This window comes from Leopardus geoffroyi, chromosome C2 (assembly GCF_018350155.1).
Source record: "Leopardus geoffroyi isolate Oge1 chromosome C2, O.geoffroyi_Oge1_pat1.0, whole genome shotgun sequence".
Lineage (NCBI taxonomy): Eukaryota > Metazoa > Chordata > Mammalia > Carnivora > Felidae > Leopardus > Leopardus geoffroyi.
In genome coordinates this window covers 152,539,323-152,562,212 of record NC_059333.1, presented here as the reverse complement: position 1 = coordinate 152,562,212, position 22,890 = coordinate 152,539,323, and the positions used below count along the sequence as shown (strand labels likewise).

The following is a 22,890-nucleotide window of genomic DNA, read 5'->3' as shown; positions in this document are numbered from 1 at the left end:
CTGGAAAACAGTATTTTTTGCCTTGGGGAGATTGTTGCATCCATTCAGGTTTTTCTTTTTCTTTGCAGTGCCCAAGACAAAGATTTTGGCCACTGGAGGGGCATCTCACAACAGAGACATCTTACAGGTATGTGCTGGTAGCAGGCCAAACAGAAGGGCCTCTTCCATGTCAGTTATTTCTAAGACCCAAACACTGTCTAGTAAGGACTTCCTCTTCCCACTCTTGCAGATGTCTGACCATCAGGCTATCACATCATAAGGCTGCCAGTATCTTACTGGGACATTGAGCATTTTTTGATATAGCCTGAGGCTGTATCAACTATTGTAATATACCTGTCTTAGGTAAGGTTCTCTTGAAGAAGAGCCTGAAATGGGAATTCTCTCTAAGTGGGTTGTTGAGAAGGTGCTCCCAGAAGAAAGAGAGTGAGGGGTGCAGGTAGGGCAGGTGGAAAAGATAAGCAAGAATCTGGTTTTGGCTTTAGCTCTATCCCATAGGAAAGATCTGAAACATGATCTGTATGGCAGACATGGTTCCACCTTGGGTAAGGGGCCAAGTGGCTACCCTGGAGAGAGGTGAGAACAACCCTCCTATGAGGGGCAGCCTCTGTTCAGCTGAGAACAATTCCTTTGAGGAGGGGCAGCTGTGAGTCATTAGCAGCTGATACAGCATCTGGGGGAAGGATGCACACCAGTCCAGTAACGGGATTCAGATGGGGCATCAGTGGCATTCACTATATCATCTCTGGTCAACTAAGACTCCCAAGTCTTTTCCATGTGAACTTCTCTTAGTATAGGTCCTCCATTTTAAATTTATAAAATTTATTTTGGGGACCTAAATGGGAAATTTTACCCTTTTCCCTATAAAACATGCCTTTGTTAGTTTGGGTTTGTTTGGTCTTGTTGATATTAGTCTGATACCCAGCCATCTCCACCTTGGCCATTGGCTAAGCATACTTCCTAAATCTTCCTTCTTGTCTTTGATAAAATGGTTAAATAGTGCAGGGACAACCTGGAGAGCTGTGGCCCTCCACTACAGATGTCCCCCCAGGTCATCCTGACTCTATTATTACCAGGGTGGTATGGCCAACTGTACTTCTTTAAGGCAGTAGAGGTGGACTGGAAGGCATCAGAAGACACATGAGGAAAGAGAGCCTAGAAAATGCATGTCAGTGGGGTGCCTGGGTGGCTTTGGATTTTGGATCTCCCTCTCTCTGCCCCTCCCTCGCTTGTGCTCGCTCTCAAGTAAATAAACTTTGAAAGGGGGGTGGCGCCTGCGTGATTCCTTTGGTTAAGCATCTCAGTTTGGCCAAGGTCATGATCTTGTGGTTTGTGAGTTTGAGCCCCGCCTTGGGCCCTGTGCTGACAGCTCAGAACCTGGAGCCTACTTGTGATTCTTTGTCTTCTGCCCCTCTCCTGTTCATGTTCCATCTCTCTCTCTCTCTCTCTCTCTCTCTCTCTCTTTCTCTCTTTCTCTCTGTCAAAAATTAAAAAGGAAGGAAGGAAGGATGGAAGGAAGGAAGGAAGGAAGGAAGGAAGGAAGGAAGGAAGGAAGGAAGGAAGGAAAAATGCATACCAAAGTGTTCGTATTCCCTCTGAGGAACAACTTATGACAGTAAGAACCTCTGTCATTTCCAGGTACTTGCGGATGTGTTTGGCGCCCCAGTGTATGTCACAGACACTGCCAACTCTGCCTGTGTGGGCTCTGCATACCGAGCTTTCCATGGTAAGTCGATGGATGGGGAACAGAGGCTTCTGGAAGAATTGGGGCACTGGCTGGGCTGAGGAGAATAGAAAGGGGTGATGGGCAATCCCAGTCTTAAGGACATTAGAGTCTTGGGCTTTAGTTTCATTTTTCTCCCTCCTAGCAGGTGAGAACTAACCCAAACCTTTTGTTCCTTTATTCCGTTCTTAAAAAGTAGGGAAAGAAAAGTAGGTTCCTAACTGAACGAGGCTTGGTCACAGTCAGGTTCAGCACAGGGACATTGGGAAGGGACACAGGACGTGCTTGAGGGCGCATGGGCAGGGGTCTAGACGGCTGGTGGGCAGGAGAGGTGGATGAAGTCCAGAGCCATTATTTTCAGCAAATGCAGGAAGTGGAGACAAAGATGAAGTTTCAGAGCCAAGCAGTCCAGTACCCTGGACAGCTCCACAGGGGACCATCTATGCGCTGGTGGCCTCTCTGAAACTCGGGATAATGAAAGAATCTCCCTCATCTAGGCGGGTTCTTGTGGGAGCAGCCCATGCCCACAGTGGCCCCATTTAGTCAGCTTGTCCTGTCCTCTGCCTGCTCGGACTGCTCTTCCAGCTGCCCATTTACCTCAAGGGCTCTCTTCCCTCTAGCGGTTCCATTCTTCGGGCATTTACTGTGAACTTTTTAACACACCTATTTAAACTTACGTTTTTCTGTCAACATCGAGAATTAATCAGGGATTAGATCCTTCTCTTAATAATTAACCGCTTACTCCTTTGTCCCTTCCCTCTCCACCCTGCCCACCTCAGCCCACATCATACCACCTCCTGTGTCAAGATCACTGGGCAGTTTATTTCCAGGTTATTTTTTTAATTAAACTTCTTTTCATGTTGGCTTTTATTTGCACCTCCCTATGAACTTCTCTTTCTCTCTCTTTTAATTCCTTGTAATTTCTTTCTTCTTCTTCTCTTCTTTGATAGTTTTGTTGGAATATACAACCTAGATAAGTTTAAGAAGAAATTCAGTAGGTGATCATTTTGGAAGCCTTACATGTCCAGCATGGACTTTTTTTCCCCTCTCCAAAAGAATGCTACCTTGGCTAGGCAAAGGACCCCAACTTCAAAATACTTCTCCTTAGCATCTTGAAAATACAACGGGGCGCCTGGGTGGCGCAGTCGGTTAAGCGTCCGACTTCAGCCAGGTCACGATCTCGCGGTCCGTGAGTTCGAGCCCCGCGTCGGGCTCTGGGCTGATGGCTCAGAGCCTGGAGCCTGTTTCCGATTCTGTGTCTCCCTCTCTCTCTGCCCCTCCCCCGTTCATGCTCTGTCTCTCTCTGTCCCAAAAATAAATAAACGTTAAAAAAAAAAAAATTAATAAAAAAAAAGAAAATACTGTTCCATAATCTTTCGGCATTTAGCGTTGCCCATGAGAAGCCTGGAGCCTACTTCCTGCTCCTCCTGCTGCTGAAGCAGGAAAGGAGCTGCCTACTTCGTTTCTTTCTTATTTTTCCTTTTCTTTGCCTATTTTGTTGCCAGAGGTCACATGGGGTACTGCCTCACTCTACCCTCCAAAATCAGAGCCTGAGCTAAGTCCTAGCACACCAGTCCTCACCCTGAGGTGTATCAGCCACTTCATGTCTATTTTCCCCAGCTGCATCCGGGATGAACCTCACACATAGTCAGTCTCTGGGTGAGTGGAGAGGGGACCAGTGTCTTTTGATTGGTCTCCGTGCTGGCCTCCCCACCACTCATCCCATTCCCCATTCCCCTGCAGCTCTGAGCTGGGATATCCCAGCATCTGGTTGGAAACTGGGCCACATGTCTTCACTGGACCCTCCCTCACTCATGGTGGTCCTGAGTTTCCCTGTCAATCTGATTCTGCTTCTTAAATTGCCTAGAAAGTCCTCACTTTTCTTGTCCACCTATGGCAGCCTTTCCTCTTCTCCAGGCCTGCACTCATTTACTTGGTGAGCATTTATTGAGTGCTTCGGGTATGCAGGTGTGTGCTAGGCACCAGGGCTCTTGTGGAGACCCAGTCCCTGGCCTCGCAGAGCTCGGGCTCAGCAAAGGAGGGACCTTGAATCTGTAGCCAGAAATGGTAAGAAGTGCTCCGTGGACAGCAGATGGTACTTAGGGGTGGAGGGTTAGGGAGCCTCCAAACAGGTGACATTTTTAGCTGCAGCTTAAGCCTGGGATGGCTTCAGTGCGGTCAGTCATGAGAGTCATGAGAGTGGAGGCTTGTGAGAGAGGAGGGGCAGGCAAGCCCTCCTCTTCTGTCAGGTGCCAGGTGTTAGCTGCCCTGCTGTGACACGTGCTGTCACAGTGAGCAAGACAAACTAGGCCCTGTTGGGGAGAGGTCTGCATGTGAAATTTCTCCTTTCTCTCTCTCTCTCTTTTTTAAATGTTTATTTATTTTTGAGAGAGAGAGAGACAGAGTCCAGCAGGGGAGGGACACAGAGAGAGGGAAACACAGAATCCAAAGCAGGCTCCAAGCTCTGAGTTGTCAGCACAGAGCCTGACACAGGGCTCAAACTCACAAAGCACGCAATCATGACCTGAGCTGAATTTGGAGGCTTAACCGACTGAGCCACCCAGGCACCCCTTCCCTTATCTCTTTTTATTTTATTTTATTTTATTTTATTTATTTTATTTTATTTTAAATTTTATTTTATTTTTGAGAGAGACAGAGACAGAGCATGAGCAGGGGAGGGGCAGAGAGAGACGGAGACACAGAATCTGAAGCAGGCTTCAGGCTCCAAGCTGTCAGCACAGAGCCTGGCACGGGGCTTGAACTCACGAACCGTGAGATCCTGACCTGAGCCCGAAGTTGGACGCTTAACCAACTGAGCCACCTAAGCGCATCTTTTCTCCCTTTTTTTAAAACAGTTTTGTTGAAGCACAATTTATATGACGTGAAAGTCACCCAACTTTAAGTGCACAGCTCAGTGATTTTTTAGTCAGTTGATTGAGTTGTGCTACCATCACCATAATCCAGTTTTAAAATATTGTATCACCCCAGAGATAAAATGCTATTTTCAGTTAATGTCTTCATTTGCAACATGCACTGATGTGAAATGAGCTTTTCTTCTAGGCCTTGCAGCTGGAACAGACGTGCCCTTTTCAGAGGTTGTGAAGTTAGCCCCACCTCCCAGATTAGCTGCTACCCCAACCCCAGGAGCTTCTCAGGTGAGACACCATCAGAATTTGGTCAGAGCCTTTGCATCGTGAAAACCAACTCTAGTTAATCCAGTTAGTCCTGAACAACACAGGTTGAGGGGCACCAGTCCTCTGGCAGAGATGAAAATGCACATATAACTTTTGACTCCCCAAAAACTTAACCACTAATCTCTGAAGCTGAGATTACTCTTTGGAGTTTAACCCAGTTGGGGTGAAGGGGCCGGGCCTTTATACCTCATGTTGATCGATCTCTGCACACAGGCCACCCCAGGATGGGGTAAGGCAGCTCTCTGTAGCCAAAGCAAACCCCAGTGGGGACTGTCAGCTGAGGGCTGGGAGAATAAGTTCTTCATTCCTGAAGGGCAGTCTGTGTGGTATGCCAGGCCATCCGTGACACCTGTGTTCCTGCTTGCAGAAGGTTCCTGCAGCCTAGGAGCAGGGCCGCGCAGACGGGGCATTATTTCTCATCTAGCAGGCAGCATGAGCTTCTTGCTTGCATCAGATTTCCTTGGCCCTGAAGTGCCATGGAATGATGTGGGGTGGGCCCAGGAGCATCCAGAGCACATGCCGTGTCTGTGTCACAACTGAGTGACCCCAAGGTTAGGAAACTCGCAAGTTATAAAGGAGCTGAAAGCATATCTGCCCCACCTTTGACCCCAAGGGAGACATTATCTGTCCTATCCTGGTCAGCAAGTAAGTTTTCCCTCTTCTCTAGAGGGTGACTCTGTCTCTGTCTTCCAAGGCTGTTTGCTGTGTAAATACCAAAAAGATAGTCTGCAAAAAAAGCTGTCTCCTTGGGGTGCCTGGGTGGCTCAGTCGGTTGAGCGTCTGACTTCGGCTCAGGTCGTGATCTCACGGTCCGTGAGTTCGGGCCCCACGTCGGGCTCTGTGCTGGCAGCTTGGAGCCTGGAGCCCCCTTCAGATTCTGTGTCTCCTTCTCTCTCTGCCCCTCCCCCACTCATGCTCTGTCTCTTTCTCTCTGTCAAAAATAAATAAACATTTAAAAAAAATTTTTAAAAAGAAAGAAAGAAAAGCTGTCTCCAGACATATAGAAACACCATGGAGAATTGTCTCCCAATATATCTGGGAGCAGAAGCTCACAGTTTACAGGTGACAGAGAACCCACACATATAGATGTGCCCACGCTTCTATTACTTTGTCCTTACATTGTGTGCCCTTACCTTTAAGAGCCAGCTCAGTGTAATAAAAAGACCCTAAACTGATATAAAGGGCCTTTGGGTTCTGATTCTTATCCTGAATTCCCCTCACCATGTAACCTGGAACAACACTTCTCATCTCTGAACCTGTTTCTTCATCTGTGGAGTGGGGACAATATCTGTCCTCCCTACTTTTTTTTTATTATTATTATTTTAGAGAAAGAGAGAGAATCTTAAGCTGAGTGTGGAGGCTGATGAGGGGCTCAATCCCAGGACCCTGGGATCGTGACCTGATCCGAAATCAACAGCTGGAGGCTCAACCAACTCAGCCACCCAGGCACCCCTGGGTTGCCTACTTTTAACCTACTAATTGTGAGGCTTAAAAAGAGTCCTTGACTATAATGGCTTGATTATATAACAAGAAGTCTGAAGGTAGTTGCCAGGGTTGATTTAGTGGTTCAGCAATGTCAGACAGAGTATGCAAGCAGGGGAGGGGCAGAGAGAGAGGGAGACACAGAATCCGAGGCAGGCTCCAGGCCCTGAGCTACCAGCACAGAGCCCGACGTGGAGCTCGAACTCATGAACCTTGAGATCATGACCTGAGCCGAAGTCAGATGCTTAACTGACTGAGCTACCTGGGGGCCCAAGGAACCCTTTACTCTTACACCCAAGTGTAACCTCAGAATCCTTCATAACACCAGGTGTCGCAAGCAGCAACAGTCCGTGATTGTTGGTGTCATGACCTATTTGAGGACCGGTTAGTAAACTCGTTGGGAGCGGGAGGTGCTCTATGGCACCTATTTGGTTGCGCTCCAGTGGAAACACAAAACTAACTATTTTCTCTCAGCTCAGCTGGATATTGCAGTTTCCTCTTCCGAGAGGAGATCGAAGCTCCCCTTGAGTTCTCTGTCAACTTCACAGAGCTGCTCCCGATGCACCGAGAGTGGGCCGTGGTTGCATAATCAATTACTAAAATAAAATACCGGACTTTGGAGCTAATTAAGCCAATTAATTAAGCTGTGGTTGGCATAAGCTAGTGGTGGTGCTTGTGAGTCTCAAGAAACTCTGGGTCCCTTGGTCGTAAGTGTTGCTTGTCTGGAAGACAACATGTGCTCACCTGAAATGCACCTGCCCTTCTCAGGCGAGGCTTAAAGAGCCACGGGTGAAAACAGCTTAGAAAAAAAAAGGAATGAAGGTTAAGAAAGTGGGTTTGTGTTTCTGGTTCTTTTTCCCGTGTTGGCTTTTGGTTTTGGTTTATTACACAGCATACTGTATATGTAATTTTGTAGCCCACTTAAAAAAAAAAACACTACAGCACAACATGAGTGTTTGTATTCTTAAAACTGAGCATACACAGGGCACCTGGGTGGCTCAGTCCGTTAAGCGTCCGACTTCGGCTCAGGTCGTGATCTCGCTGTTTGTGGGTTCAAGCCCCGTGTCAGTCTCTGTGCTGACAACTTGGAGCCTGGAGCCTGCTTCGGATTCTGTCTCCCTCTCTCTCTGCCCTCCCCCACTCGTGCTCTGTCTCTGTCTCTCTCTCTCTCTCACAAAAATAATGTAAAAAAAAAACAAAAAAAAAAAAACTGAGCATACACATTATTGTTAACGACTGCATGATATTCTATGTGGCGATTGAACCAATAGTTTCTTTTAAGGTTATTTATTTTGAGAGAGAAAACACACAGAGGGGAGGGGCAGAGAGTGAGAGGGAGATAGAGAATCCCAAGTAGGCTCCGTGCTATCAGCACAGAACCCACAAGGGGCTCCAACTGTGAGAGCCTGACCTCAGCTGAAATCAAGAGTCGGACACTGAACCTCCTGAGCCACCCCGGTGCCCCCCAGTAATCTACTTGAGCATTTAATGTGTCTTAGAACAGTTGCTTCTAGGTTTTCAATTATCATTGAAATTATGTGAGTAAAAGGTTAACAAAACCTTCTATTCTGCATGAAAGTTTGAACTTCGGTTGACTTTCTACCGCTGTTTCCTTTGAGACAATAAAAATGGAATGTCAACAGCATTACTAGGCCACACATTGCTTATGTTAAAAGTGACCTTCAATTAAGGCACTGCACCTGGGGTGGGAAAACCATATACACCTGACAGGAAGTCATTCGTAGGGCTTCCCTCAGTACAGTGACATCTCAGGGGCATGTCTCTTGCCTATGGAGTTGTTAAAAGAGAGACTCCTGTGGTAGGAGGTTCCAGAGCCAGGGTGGTTCGTGCACCTGTATGGTGTGGATTCCATCTCCTTGCGCCTGAGCTGTGACATGGGGGTCGGGGAGGGGAGACGGCAGGGAGACCCTTTCCTGGACACTTGTGCAGACTGCTGTAAGGACCGCTGCGTGGTCTTTTTTTATGCCCTTTGATACCAGCGTGCGGTCAAGCTGGTTTCCGGAAGGGCTGCACGACCGACTTCACCAGCTCTGGGAAGAGACCGCGAGACAGCATTACCAGGGACCTAGAATTTTAAAAAATGTTGTAAACCTGGTAACGGAAATTGTTTGTTCGTCCTAATTTGCCTTTTTAAAAAACCTTGGGCTGTAGGTTTGAGTACTACTAGCTTTTTCCTCTTTTGCGAATTGATGCTTCCTTTCTTTTGCCCTGCACAAAAGCCTCAATTACAAGTAAATGGGGTATTAAGTTTTAAAACTGTAAGTTGCAGACAGAAGAGGCACCTCCCCCTCCCCAGTCTAACCCGCTCCTTCTGCCCCTCCAGGTCTATGAGGCCCTCCTTCCTCGATACGCCAAGCTTGAGCAGAGAATCCTGTCGCAGACCCGGGGGCCTCCTGAGAGAATTCCTCAGGCCCAGGCACCCCTGTTAACCCTGCCTGCTCAGACTCACTGATCCCGCCTCGAGACGTGCTCCTGGACAGCAGGGATCCTCCTCCTTGTTCTAAGTGACTGTGCCTGCCCACCTTGCACTGCCCCAGTCCTGCCCCGGACCACCTAAACCCAGGGGACTTTTATGTACAGGGACTTAAATCAGCAGAACGGGGGAAACAAAGCCATCCCTCATCCCTTGACCCCAGCACCCCCTTCTCCAACTCGGACTCTTTGGCCACTCCTCCCCAAACTGCAACCCACAGCCACCCCCGCCCCATACCGTGACCCCGCTATCCCATTTCACCCCCCCCCCAACCCTGACTCCCTTCTTTCAGTGTCTGAATGGCCTCCTAGTTTCTTCCTTTCTTGTCTTCCCCATGCTTACTCCTCCTTCAAGGTTTCTCCCTTCTGTCCTTCCAGCATCTGCCCCTCATCCTACGTGATCTCTTCTTCCTCCCCATGCCCGCCTGCTGAAACTCACCACCTCCCACCCAAAGAGTTTGACAGACCTGATGACCGTGCTTCCTGTCCCCTCCCATCAGCTCTCCCCACCGGTTGCCTGACTCCCTGGCACACCACACCACTTGGAGGGCCCCTCTCCCAGGTCGTACAGGGTAGCACCTCCCTCCCTCCATCCCTTCCTTCAGGGAGAATTTCTCAAATTCTGGATTTTTTGATTCTATTTCTGTAGTGTCGTTTGACATGTTCTCTATCTTCTATATTTCCTGAAGATTGGTGGTTGGATCCAATAGAGAGTTCCTCACCCTCAGTACTATTGACATTTGGGACTGGATAAGTTTTGGTTGTGGGAGGCAGCAGTATCCCTGGCGTCTACCCGCCAGATGCCAGTGTCACCCTCTCCCCGAGCCGTGACAATCCAAAATGTCTTCAGACGTGGCCAGATACCTCCTGGTGGGGATGGGGAGGCCAAATTGCCCCTCGTTCATAACCACTGACTTAAGAGACTCGATCAGACACGATGCAATTTTCCTTTTTGTGTCAGACAACCAAGACGGTGATCTTCCATCAGCAGGCACGTAATGTCTGGTTTTCTCTCACTGTTGTGATGTTCATCCCCAGCTCCATCGGCTCACTAGGGATCCAGTTTTGGTAGTCCTCTTCATTTATGACCTGGCATTCTTCTATGTGAGACATTCCCCATCCAGGTGCCCAGTGGTGGTGTTTATATAGGAGAGGCCGAATAAATAGATTCTTCCCGGTGTTCACTAGTGTTCAAAATAATGGGTTAGTCCCCAGGCATCCTCTAACAGCAGCTAGGTATTTTTTTCAGTGTCAATCTGATGCATGTAGCGTATTTTATGTGTCTTAATCCATTGGGGTAATTATTTCTGTCCTTGCCTTCTGTTGTTAGCCATTCTCTCCAGCTCTTCTGCTTTCCTGACGTTTCATTCCTTCTTTCCTTACTGATACTTCTGCTCTGTTTACCCCTTAATTCCTGCTGGGCCCCAAATCTCTGTCCTCATCCTTCTTTCTCACCCATTCTGTCCTCTGGTTAGATGATTTCATCTATTCTTGGGTTTCAACCACTGTTTCCATACCAGGAACATCCAGATCTATGTTTCCATCCAGAACTCTCCTTGGAGTCTACCAGCATTCTCACAGGGGTACTTCAGACTCCACTTATCTTCCCTTGCCCTTCCCCCAACCTCCTCCTCTCATGTTGCTGTTTCAGTGAATTGGAATCACCATGCATCCATGCATTCAGGAACCCAACCCCCAAATGCAGATATCCTCTCTCTTTCCCTCGTCAGATGAGTCACCAGGTGAGTTTGGTTATTCCTCTGGTAACTCCTAAAGCAGTTCCTTTCTCTCCATCCCCCCTGTTTTACCTTGGACCCCTTTATACCTTGCTCAAATTATGACAAAAGCCTACATAGAAAATCCTCTGTGATCTGCTTCGACAGAATCCCCCAGAGATTACCTCTGCTGCAGGCCCTCACCTAAATTGGGACTTCAGTGAAACCAGGCTCCTTGTGGTCTCACCCAGAGTGGAAAAATGCTACAGAGCAGGTCTGAGACCCGGTGGGTTAGAGCAGTGGATAGGGGGGAGTCAAAAGGAAGAGGTTTGCAAAATGAATGGGGCCAGCAGCATTTCTGAGAGAGATGAAGTCATCTCGAAAGGAAGTGGTGTCCTTAGCAGGCTTGGTGGATGAGAGGAAGAAGAAAGCAGAAAGCTGAGGGTTGACAGCCTGTCAACAGCAAGTCGATTCAGAGGAAAACGGGCAACTTCCCCACCCCTGCTACCTAGACTTGACTTATTAAAGAAATTTTACAACATTGACCAAGAGAGAAAGGCCTCTTAGACCAAGAAACAGAGAAAGGCCGTCAATCCATTTCCCATTTTACCTCTGCCCCCATAGAGTTGTCTGTCATTGCAAGCATGTCAACATAAATAGAAAAGGGAACTTACCACATAGACATATGTAGGAAGAAAACAAAGTGAGAATCGATTTTTCAAGCCGATGAAATACTCCAAAATAAAGAGAACGAAAGAGAGTAAAGGACAAATAGGGTAAATGGTAGCAACCCTCCGGTGTGAGCTTTAAAATAAGTTTCAGTGCAAGTGCAGATGTGAAAGAATATCACAGGTCAGAGCATTTAAAACTCAGAATAAAAATGAAGGTTCCACAGGCATGTGTGTGAAGAGAGAACTGATCAAGCCTGGGAAAGGATTTGAACAAAAAATTAAAAGCGTCATAGGAATGAAGACTAAATCACAACATATTCAAATAAAAATCGAGATGTCTTCAAGTATAGTACAGCATATAGAAGATGGGAATGATGAAAGCTAAGACAGCAAACGATAGGAAGAGTTGACAAAGTCCAGAAGGAAAAGGATCAGTAAAGTAACAGGTAAAATGGGAGCTTCTGGAAGCTACCAAAAGAGAAGACAGTGGAATTGGTTATTTTTTTTTTTAATTTTTTGATTATTTTTTAGTATAATTTATTGTCAAATTGGCTAACATACAGTGTGTACAAGGCGCTCTTGGTTTTGGGGTAGATTCCCATGGTTCATCACTTCCATACAACACCCAGTGCTCATCCCAGTGAGTGCCCTCCTCAATGTGATCGCCCGCTTTCCCCTCTCCCCCACCCCCCATCAACCCTCAGTTTGTTCTCTATATTTAGGAGTCTCTTATGGTTTGCCTCCCTCCCTCTCTGTAACTATTTTTTCCCCTTCCTTTCCCCATGGTCTTCTGTTAAGTTTCTCAAGATAGTGGAATTGGCTAATACTTAAACTGCCCCTGGAAGTTTCTGAAAAGCAAAAGATGTGAATCTTTATCTTGAAAGGGCCCCTTTTTGTTACAGGGAAAATTGACCCAGAATGATCAACTGAGACATATCCTAGCAAACTATTACTTTGTTACAGGGAAAATTGACCCAGAATGATCAACTGAGACATATCCTAGCAAACTATTACACTTTGAAGGTGAGGAAAAAACCCATCTAGTCCAAAAGAGCTAGTTTCTTACAAAGGAAAGGTCAGGTTGGCATCAGATTTCTCAAAAAAAGAAAGTACAGGGGAGCAACATTTTCAAGAAGTTTAAAGAAAAAAACTGAACTAAGAATAAGTGTTTTGTATCAAGCTAAGCTGTCCTTTAAGTATCAAGGATATATCGAAGTTAGAATCATGTGAGAGCTCAAGAAATAGTGTACTTGTAACCCTGAAGGACCTTACTAAAAGACATGCTTCAACCAACTACGAGATGGTTGGGGGACTTCAGCAAAATGACTGATGGTGAGCCTTGAGTGTCTTTAGTTTCAGATCTAAGACCAAAATAAAAGTGGAGATAAGGTAGAAGAATAGTATCAAGTGGTATATGCTTTGACAAGGTAGAAATAACAATGAAATAGGGGCGCCTGGGTGGCTTGGTCGGTTAAGCGTCCGACTTCGGCTCAGGTCATGATCTCACGGTCCATGAGTTTGAGCCCCGCGTCGGGCTCTGTGCTGACAGCTCAGATCCTGGAGCCTGTTTCAGATTCTGTGTCTCCCTCTCTCTCTGCTCCTCCCCCTGTTCATGCTCTGTCTCTCTCTGTCTCAAAAAAAAATAAACGTTAAAAAAAAACAATGAAATAAATGAAAAAGAAGGGAGAAAGGACAGTACAAAGACGTCTGTGTTGCAAAGGCAACGTACAAGTCAAAGTATTATTTAAAGTTGACAAAGCAGATAGTTGGGGCTTAAGTAAGAAAAAGACTAAAAATTATATAAAGGTAATAGTGTATTATGAAGATAATCACCAGAATAAAAATAGAAATCTCCCTCAATGTCCGTAGAAACAATAGTGAAAACAATAAATCACATAGTGAAAAACATACGGTGAATATAGTATATACACACAGTAGTATAACAAGCATAGAGTCAAATTAGTAAAGGACTCAACTCATCTATTAAAAGTTCAAAAATGGGCAAAGGGAAAAAAAGAGGTAAACCAAGAAATACTATAGAGAATAAATGAGGTTACCAGAGGGGAGTTGGATGGGGAGATGGGTGAAGTAGGTGATGGGGATTAAGGAGTGCAGTTGTGATGAGCACTGGGTGATGTATGGAAGTGTTGAACACTATATTGTATACCCGAAATTAATATTACACTGTATGTTAACACATTTAAATAAAAACTTTGAGAAAAGTTCAGGTTGGGGGGCACCTGGGTGGCTCAGTCAGTTAAGCATCCAACTTGAGTTTGGCTCAGGTCATGATCTCATGGTTTGTGGGTTCAGGCCCCGAGTAGGGCTCTGTGCTGACAGTGTGGAGCCTGCTTGGGATTCTCTCTTCCTCTCTCTCTGCCCCTCTCCCTTGCTCATGCTTTCTCTTGCTCAAACGTCTATTTAAACTTGAGGCCTCACTTGTTTCAAAAAGTTTCAGATTAGCTCACAAACCAACATCATATTATCTTATTTACAAGAGACACACTTAAAACAATTGATCCACAAAGGCTAAAAATTAGAGAGCTGGGCAAAAATATACCAGGCAGATACAAATCCTAAAAAGCAAGATTGCAGTATTGCTGTTTGACAAAGGTAGAAGCCAGGAGAAAATTAGACAAAGAAGGGCACTATAATGCTAAAGGCCACAGTTCACAATGAAGGTCTGTTATGAATGGTACAGCCTCAGCTATTTCTTTTGTCAACGTTAAATGATTTTCTTTGATTTTACCTATAGATTCCAACAATCTATATATCTTCTGAATATATATTGAACTTTGCACCTAATAAGGAATAATAATAAATAATAGAGAATATATTATTCTCACAAAAACTGGTAATTTATTATATCACAAAGACATCTATAATTGCCGCAAAATAGGGAGAATACAATCTTCTTTAATCACAATGCAATAAAATGAGAATGAAATATATGTATTTTTTTTTTCAATGTTTATTTATTTTTGGGACAGAGAGAGACAGAGCATGAACGGGGGAGGGGCAGAGAGAGAGGGAGACACAGAATCGGAAACAGGCTCCAGGCACTGAGCCATCAGCCCAGAGCCTGACGCGGGGCTCGAACTCACGGACCGCGAGATCGTGACCTGGCTGAAGTCGGACGCTTAACCGACTGCGCCACCCAGGCGCCCCGAAATATATGTATTTTTAATGCTTATTTTTGAGAGAGACAGAGCATGAGCTGGGGAGGGGCAGAGAGAGAGGGAGACAGAACCCAAAGCACAGAGCCCCATGCAGGGCTCGAACCCATGGACCATGAGATCATGACCTGAGCTAAGTCGGATGCTCAACTGACTGAGCCACCCAGGCACCTCAATAAAATATATTCCTTAGTCCCACCTGGAGAAAGACTTCTATGAATAGTTCTTGGAGCAAAGGGGACACATAAACCAAAAATTTAGAGCTTTTAAAAAATGATAATGAAATCTGTGAGATCTATTTAAAGCAGTGATAGGTGAAATATAACTTAATACTGCAACACAATGTGTCAACTATACTCAAAAATTTTTAAGTACTGTAACAATGATGAGAGACTAAAACATAAATGAATTAAAAATACAACTCAATCAGGCAACAACATGTTGGCAAGGATGCGGAGAGAGAGCATCTCTTTTGCACTGCTGGTGGGAATGCAAACTGGTGCAGCCACCCTGGAAAACAAAATGGAGGTTCCTCAAAAAATTAAAAATCGAACTACCCTACGACCTAGCAATTGCAGTACTAAGCATTTATCCAAGGGATACAGGTATGCTGTTCCGAAGGCATGTGCACCCAATGTTTATAGCAGCACTATCAACAATAGCCGAAGTATGGAAAGAGCCCAAATGTCCCATCAATGGATGAATGGATAAAGAAGATGTGGTGTATATGTACAATGGAGTATTACTCCACAATCAAAAAGAATGAAATCTTACCATTTGCAACTATGCAGATGGAATTTCGCTAAGCGAAATTAGAGAAAGACAAATATGACTTCACTCAAATGAGGACTTTAAGATACAAAACAGATGAACATAAGGGAAGGGAGCAAAAATAATATTAAAAACAGGGAGGGGGACAAAACATAAGAGACTCTTCAATATGGAGAAAAAAACAGGGCTACTGGAGGGGTTGTGGAAGGAGGGATGGGCTAAATGGGTAAGGGCCACTAAGGAATCTACTCCTGAAATCATTGTTGCACTATATGCCAACTAACTTGGATGTAAATTTAAAAAATAAATAAAATGGAAAAAAATACAACTCAAAAACAAAAGAACAGTGAACAAAAGAGGGGGGGATGTTAGAAGTAATGATAAAATCACACGTTGGAAAACAGGAAATAAGGAGTATTTTGATTAGTTGGAAAAAAAATAGACAAGTCACTAGCAAACTTAATCAAGTAAAAGGGCAAGGAAGTAAAAATATAAAAAAGTAAAATGGTGAAACAATAAAACAAAATAACTTTTAATTTTAAAGACTATTTTGTACAATGCTACAAAGAAGTTTAGAAACCTAGATGAAATGGTAATGGCCTAGGAAAACATAATGTGTAAAATGACTCCAGTAGAGATAAGTTTAAGCAGACTAATTTTCATAAAGGAAATGGAAAAGATTGTCGAAGAGCTATACTATGGAAAGGACTCTAGGTCAGATGGCTTCACAGGATAATTCTGCCAAACTTTCATAGTTAACCCCTTTGCTACATAATGTATTCCAGGGCACTGGAAAAGAAGAAACACTTCCAGATTATTTGTGTGAAGCAAATCCAACATTGATCCCTATACTAGATTGCAAAATAAACCCCAATTCTTCATTTATGCCTACATCCACATACTTCGCAATGGAGTTTTGTTGTGCCCTCCCTCCCTGACTCTGGGCTCAGCCATGGAAGTTTGGCCAATGGGGTTTTCACAAACAAGATGCAAGCGTGGCTTTGAAAATACCTTATGCAATTGAGGATTTCTCTCATTTTGCTCTCTGCCTTTATTATGAAAATTTTGTGTCTAACCTAGCCTGACCAAAGCCATCCTGGATCAATCAAGGTATCTGACTGTCCCAGACAGGTGAGTGGGTCCACGTAAGACCAGAAATGCTGCCCAGCCAAGTCCAACCTAAATCACCAGCCTATGGATTTGTGAGCTAAACACATACTTATTATCTTAAGGCATTGATATTTAAAATGATTTATTCACAGTAACAGACAACTGATACAGGGGCGCCTGGGCGGCTCAGTCGGTTGAGCTTCCGACTTCGGCTCATGTCATGATCTCGTGGTTCATGAGTTCGAGCCCCGCATCGGGCATCGTGCTGACAGCTCGGAGCCTGGAGCTTGCTTCAGATTCCATGTCTCCCTCTTTCTCTCTGCTCCTTGCCTGTTCACACTCTGTCTCTATCTCTCAAAAATAAATAAACATTAAAAAAAAATTTTTTTTTAAATGGACAACTGATACAGAAATTGGTGCCAAATCAAAAAACTAATATATGTGACATTGGAGCTGGGCTGTGGGTGGAACTTGGAAAAATGATGAGAAAATTATTTTGGGAGGCTGAAAGATGCAAGGAAACCTAGCACCTTGTAGTAACCTGGAAGGTGGAAGATTTATCTACTGAACATTTGGGCTTGAAAAAAGACATTCCTAGGCAGGATGTTGAAAATGTCAACTATCACTCGGAAGAGAATTAGCCAGGTTTGAAGTAGAATTTAGAGGGAATGTAAAGGTGCTAGAATAATAACTCTCATCTTCATCCCTTTAAGCCATTAAAAGATCTGACTTAAGATCTAGCTTTAAGTAAAAACAAAGTCAAGGACTGAAAGACCCTTTGCCAAGACCTCTGAAAGAATCAAGGCATTATCTAATAGACTTTTCCAGTTGATTAAGATGACTTCGAGGAAACATGAGATTCCTGTCCCTCAGCAGCTTGATTGATACCTTAAAGTATCAGTGATTAAACCCAGAGAGCAAGCAAGATCTCAAAAATGATAGGGTATGGCTTTTGGTGTAGAGAGTGGATTTAAATCAGGCACAGAAGATCCAAAGAACTTTTTAGGGAGCTATACTAATAAAAAGTGGCATCAGCCTAGATTAAAAGGGACTAAATGTAAAAAAGACTCTAGGCCCCCAGCTTTCTTTGGCCAGGACACAGGCTGAGGATGTTGTTCAGAGGCGTGTTTTCCAGTGCTCTCTTCAGAAGTGCTCAAGGAGGGCAATGCAAAGTGAAAGATGTAGACGGTGAAGCCAAGAGCCTTGGGAAACAATGGACAGGGATGTCACTTCCAGTGTGGCAGATAAACTCCAATATGGCCTGCAACGATCCCTGCCTCCTAGTAGTCACACCCTTGTGTAACTCCCTCCTCCTGGGTGTGAGCAGAACCTGTAAGGCGCTTCTACACTTGATCTTAGCCAAAAGGCCGAGAAGCTATTGTAAGGTGCTTCTAATAGAATCTGGCTAAAGTGATGGTATGTCACTTCTGTAATCATGTTAACATATGATTCTAATTTCTATCTTTCTAGCGGACTCTAATGACTCTCCCTTGCTGACTTGGATGAAGTAAGCTGTCCTATGGAGAGACCCACATGGCAGGGAAGTGAGGGCAGTTTCTGGCCAATAACCATTCAATAGTTGAGGCCCTCAGTCCAGCAATTAACAAGGAGCTGGATCCTGCTAACAACCACATGACTTCCCTAGTCAAGCCTCAAATGAGACCCCCAACTCTGGCCAACATCTTGATTATAGCCTTGTGAGAGGTTCTGACGCAGAGGACCAGAGGACTCAGGTAAACCGTGCCCAGTTTCTGAACCCACAGAAACTCATAATAAATGGGCGTTTGTTTTAGTTTGTGGTGATAACAGTAGTTATTTACCGTTACGCAGCAATAGAAATTCAAAGCATTCCCCATCTATAGAGCAGAGGGACCTGCTCATACACTCCCAGTGGGATTTGGCAATTGCTATGGGCCAGTGACTGCTATCTGCTTCCATCCTGACACTTCCCAAATGATAGCTCTTTTGCTCTTATCTTGTCTCTGTTTTCATCCACTTATGTTGGCTATGTGAGAAGCTTAGCCTCTCCTATATCTGGTTCATATGTCCTTGGCTCAAGCGTAGGCGCAAGCAGACCTTACTTAGATGGTGAAATCCTAAACCCGACGGAGATTTTCGAGGGCTTTGGGATGGGAATGTGCGTACTTTGCATGTGGAAATGATGTGTTTAACTGCGGCCAGGAGGAAAAACTGAGACAGCTGCCGAAATGGCCCCACGTTCCTCATGGTGTCCGCGTACTTTGTTGCACGGCTTTGCCACGCTCTCCCATTCTGAGTAGGATTGGTTGTGTAACTTGGCCTTGGCCTCATCAGTAAATGGGATGCAAGCTGCGGCTCGAAATGACTTGCCTGAGTGAGCCTTCTCTTTCTTGTAAGAGCAGCGTTACTGCGATAAGAAGGTGACGAGCACGTGGGACCAGAGCCTGGTTCTTCCACGCGCTCCCAGCCAACAACTGGTTGAACTGCAGATGTGTAAGTTAGCCCAGCCGATGTCGGAAGCACCTCAGTCACATGAGCAATAAACCTTTTAGTGCTGTAAGCCTCAGGCTTTCCGGTTGCTTGTTAGGCAGCGTGATTTTAACAGTAGTTAACAGCTACAATACCCAACCTCATAACGATAAAACAAAATAAGAAACGACATATCAATCTCTTATTCATAGCAATGAAGTTACTGCCAATTTTGCCAATTTGTAATGATTCAGTGTAAATCATAGGTATAGGGATGTCTGGGTGGCTCAGTCACTTAAGTGTCCGACTTCGGCTCAGGTTCGTGGGTTCAAGCCCTGCTTGGGGCTCTGTGCTCACAGCTCAGAGCCTGGAGCCTGCTTCGGATTCTGTGTCCCCCTCTCTCTCTCTGCCCCTCCCCCACTCCCACCCCTCTCAAAAAAAAAATAAGCATTAAACATTTTAAAAAGATCATATTTATAAATGATACATTTGTCAAATATCATTGGATTAATATCAATAAGAAAATCCCCAAAAGAAAATATCAGCAAACAGAAAGCAACAGGGCATTGAAGATGATCGATCATGACTCAAGTGCAGCTTAATGGCTGAGTATTAGAAAATCAGTGAATACAATCCCCCATTTTAATAGATCTAAAAAGCAATTTGATTATGGTTGCTGAAAAGTCGTCTGACAAAACTTAACACTTATTCCTGATTTAAAAAAAGAAAGTTGGGGCTCAGGTCACGATCTTGTGGTTGGTGGGTTCAAGCCCCACATCGGGCTGTCTGCTGTCAGCACAGAGCACACTTCAGATTCTCTGTCTCTCTCTCTCTGCCCCTCCCCCACTTGTGAGCTTGCTCTCTCTCTCTCTCAAAAATAAACATTAAAAAAAATAAAAATAGAGTCTCTGGGTGGCTCAGTCAAAAGTCTGACTTTGGCTCAGGTCATGATCTCACGGTTCCTGAGGTCGAGCCCCGAGACAGGCTCTGTGCTGACAGCTAAGAGCCTGGAGCCTGCTTTGGATTCTGTGTCCCTGTCCCCTCCCCCCATCTTTTCCCCAGCTCGTGCTCTGTCTCTGTCAAAACTAAATACTAAAAAAAAAAAAAAATTAAAAATAAATAACAATTGAAAAAAAATCCTTGACTTTTAATTTCATCATCTCTTTTCTGTTTCCATTGACCATTCTTTCTCCTTCTTGTGGGTCACATTTTCTTGCCTTTTCACATGTCTGGTAAAGTTTTTTTAAATGTTGGGCATTGTACATTTTTTATTGTAGAGAGTCAGAATTTGTTGAATTCCTTTATTTATTTTTTTTTCAAACATTTATTTATTTTTGGGACAGAGAGAGACAGAGCATGAACGGGGGAGGGGCAGAGAGAGAGGGAGACACAGAATCGGAAACAGGCTCCAGGCTCGGAGCCATCAGCCCAGAGCCCGACGCGGGGCTCGAACTCACAGACCACAAGATCGTGACCTGGCTGAAGTCGGACGCTTAACCGACTGCGCCACCCAGGCGCCCTGTGTTGAATTCCTTTAAAAAAGTGTTGAACTTTTGTCTGGTAAGTACTTAAGTCACTTATGTATCAGCTTAATCATTTCAAGGCTTGGCATGGTGGGCTTACGGTAGCCTTTATTCTTGGCTAGTTTACTTCCGCTACGGTGGAGCGACCCTTTGTATCTTCACTCTGAGGGTGCTGGGTATTTAATGAGGACTTTCCACTCTGGATGGTAAGAGCTAAAAACTTCCCTTTCCTGTGTGAGTTCTTGGAGCTCATAGCTTATAGCTCTTCTGTTGTTGTTGTTTTTCTCTCACCCCATGGAGTTTCATTATGTGTATGTGCAACTCAGAATTCAGGAAAAGACCCAAGGAGACTCCTTTGCAGATGTCCAGCTTTCTTTATGTAATTCCCCTCTCTCTGGTACTCTACCAGAGTAAAGTTTGCTCTTAAATTTGCTATAGCCTTTTTTTTTTTTTTAGGCAAAACTTTTTTTTTTTTTAATGTTTATTTCTTTTTGAGAGGGAGAGACAGAGAGAGACAGAGCATGAGCAGAGAAGGGCAGAGAGAGAGAGAGAGAGAGAGAGAGAGAGAGAGAAAGAGAGAACCTGAAGCAGGCTCCGGGCTTTGAGCTGTCAGCACAGAGCCCAATGCAGGGCTCGAACTCATGAGCCATGAGATCATGACCGGAGCCAAAGTCGGATGCTTAACCGACTGAGCCCCCCAGGCGCCCCGTTAAGTTTGCTATAGTCTTCTTGATTTTTAGTCTCACTCTGTTGTCAACTCTGCAAGGTTGCCAGGCTCTGCTTGGGATACACTTCCTGCACTGTGGACTGGAATTTGTCTCCAGGCAGAAAGTAGGGGCAATCATAAGGCTCCCTTTTTTTTTTTTTTTTTCCTTAGGGATTACAGCTTGTATAATGTCCAAAAATAATTGCCTCCTATATCTTGTCCACTTTTCTGGTTATGGTAGATATAACATATGACAAATGCCATTCCAGTTGCTGTGCGATGGCCTGAGGAAAATTGTTACCCAGCTCAATTTTGATTCCACTTCCAGCGGCTTCTCAATGTAGGAATCTGACCTAAATCGGAGCACTGGGGATGCCTGAGGGGCTCAGTCAGTTAAGCATCCAGCTGTTGATTTTGGCTCAGGTCATGATCTCGGGGTCATGGGATCGAGCCCCACTAAGGGCTCTGTGCTGGGCATGGAATTTGCTTGGGATTCTCTCTCTCCATCTCCCCCTCTCCGCCTGCCCCTCTCCCACTTGCAAGTGCACACACTCCCTTTCTCTCTCTCTCTCTCTCTCTCTCTCTCTCAATAGATAGATAGATAGATAGATAGATAGATAGATAGATAAAACAGAGCCCTGGCTAATCAGTCTTAAGAGACAAACTCTTCCAGCTGTTTCTATTTTTACCACAATCTCCTTGCATTCACTTGCTGTCAGATTGGGGAAACCCCTCCCAGTTTCACCTACTGTTCTTAAGTTATTGAACCACGCTTTCCAATGAATATCTCCTAGCTGTTTGGGATTCTATTCTTGGGAATCTCATCCACCCTGTTGTTTTCCTCAGGTCCCTCTTGCACACATGCTGGTCCATGAAGCTTTCATTGCTGTTGGTAGTTTGTAGGTTGCCTCCGTTTGCTTGTATTTTTGGTGTTTTGGGGGAAACTTTGTCACCTAGTATTGTTGCAAATGTATATGGATATTCTGTTTTTGTTTCCATGTAGTTGCTCTGTGAGGATTTTGGAAGATTCGAAAACTATACAACCACCAGCCTAGCCACCTCTTTCCTGGAATCTGGTAGAAGTTTTAAGAGCCTGAATATAATTTACCATGCTCTTGCCTTCTGTCTCTGTAATAATAGAAGCATGTGTCAAAATGTAGCCTACATTAGCTCGTGTCCCTGAGTTATTACAATGAGTAGAACTTGCTTGGTGACTCACCATGGACAGGTAGCACGAGCGAAAAATAAATTTGGTTGTTTTAAGCCGTCGAGATTTGGACATTTTCCGTTACCGCTGCATAATCGAATCTATTTTGAGAGACCTTTCTACCCAACCCAATTAATTTAGTTGCCTTCAAGATGGCCACCATAAGTTAAGAAAGAGAGAATGGGGAGAAGTATGAAGAGAAGGGGGAAAAGAAATAAAAACAGTTGGAGAGTTGTCGAAGTAACTTTTAATGTTGATGGCACATAGAATAGATTGGAAATAGATAGCTTACTAAGGTTTGGTTCACCCCCATTATATAGAGTGGGGTTCACCCCCATTATATAGAGTGAATAGTACCCTCTGAAATCTTTTAATGTGGTACTGCTGTAACTAAATTACCCACTTATATGTTCTAATATATATTACCCTATATCTCTCATAATTACCCACTATAGCATCTCTCTAACCAATGACTCTCAGAAGTTGAAAGAGGCAGGGGCCACTTGACTTTTCTTTAAAGTGAAGAGTTCTTCAAATCAAATTACAAAAATTGTGGTTATTTTAAGGGTTTACCTTGACAAATGAATGCATGTAACCCTCACAATAAAATGCCTTAGAACTATTCGGATACCATGTCATATTATAATGCTATAATTTTCCATCCTACATTATTA

General features: G+C 44.5%; 1 protein-coding gene and 1 long non-coding RNA gene across 3 annotated transcripts in view; both read left to right on the top strand.

Moving 5' to 3' along the window:
* XYLB (xylulokinase) overlaps positions 1-11,500 on the top strand; it is a 59,177-nt gene extending 47,677 nt beyond the window's left edge. The window contains exons 16-19 of one of the 2 annotated variants that reach the window (XM_045436539.1): positions 69-127; positions 1,636-1,723; positions 4,781-4,875; positions 8,741-11,500. In XM_045436539.1, coding sequence (XP_045292495.1) covers positions 69-127; positions 1,636-1,723; positions 4,781-4,875; positions 8,741-8,869 — 371 coding nt within the window. In that variant the 3' untranslated portion in view covers positions 8,870-11,500. The remainder of the gene's footprint in view (positions 1-68; positions 128-1,635; positions 1,724-4,780; positions 4,876-8,740) is intronic. The other variant, XM_045436541.1, reaches the window with a different exon arrangement.
* Positions 11,501-15,244: 3,744 nt separating this feature from the next.
* LOC123575804 lies at positions 15,245-22,844 on the top strand. The gene is made up of 2 exons (XR_006701001.1): positions 15,245-18,065; positions 22,013-22,844. It is a non-coding gene; the product is annotated as an uncharacterized LOC123575804 (long non-coding RNA).
* Positions 22,845-22,890: the final 46 nt, after the last annotated feature.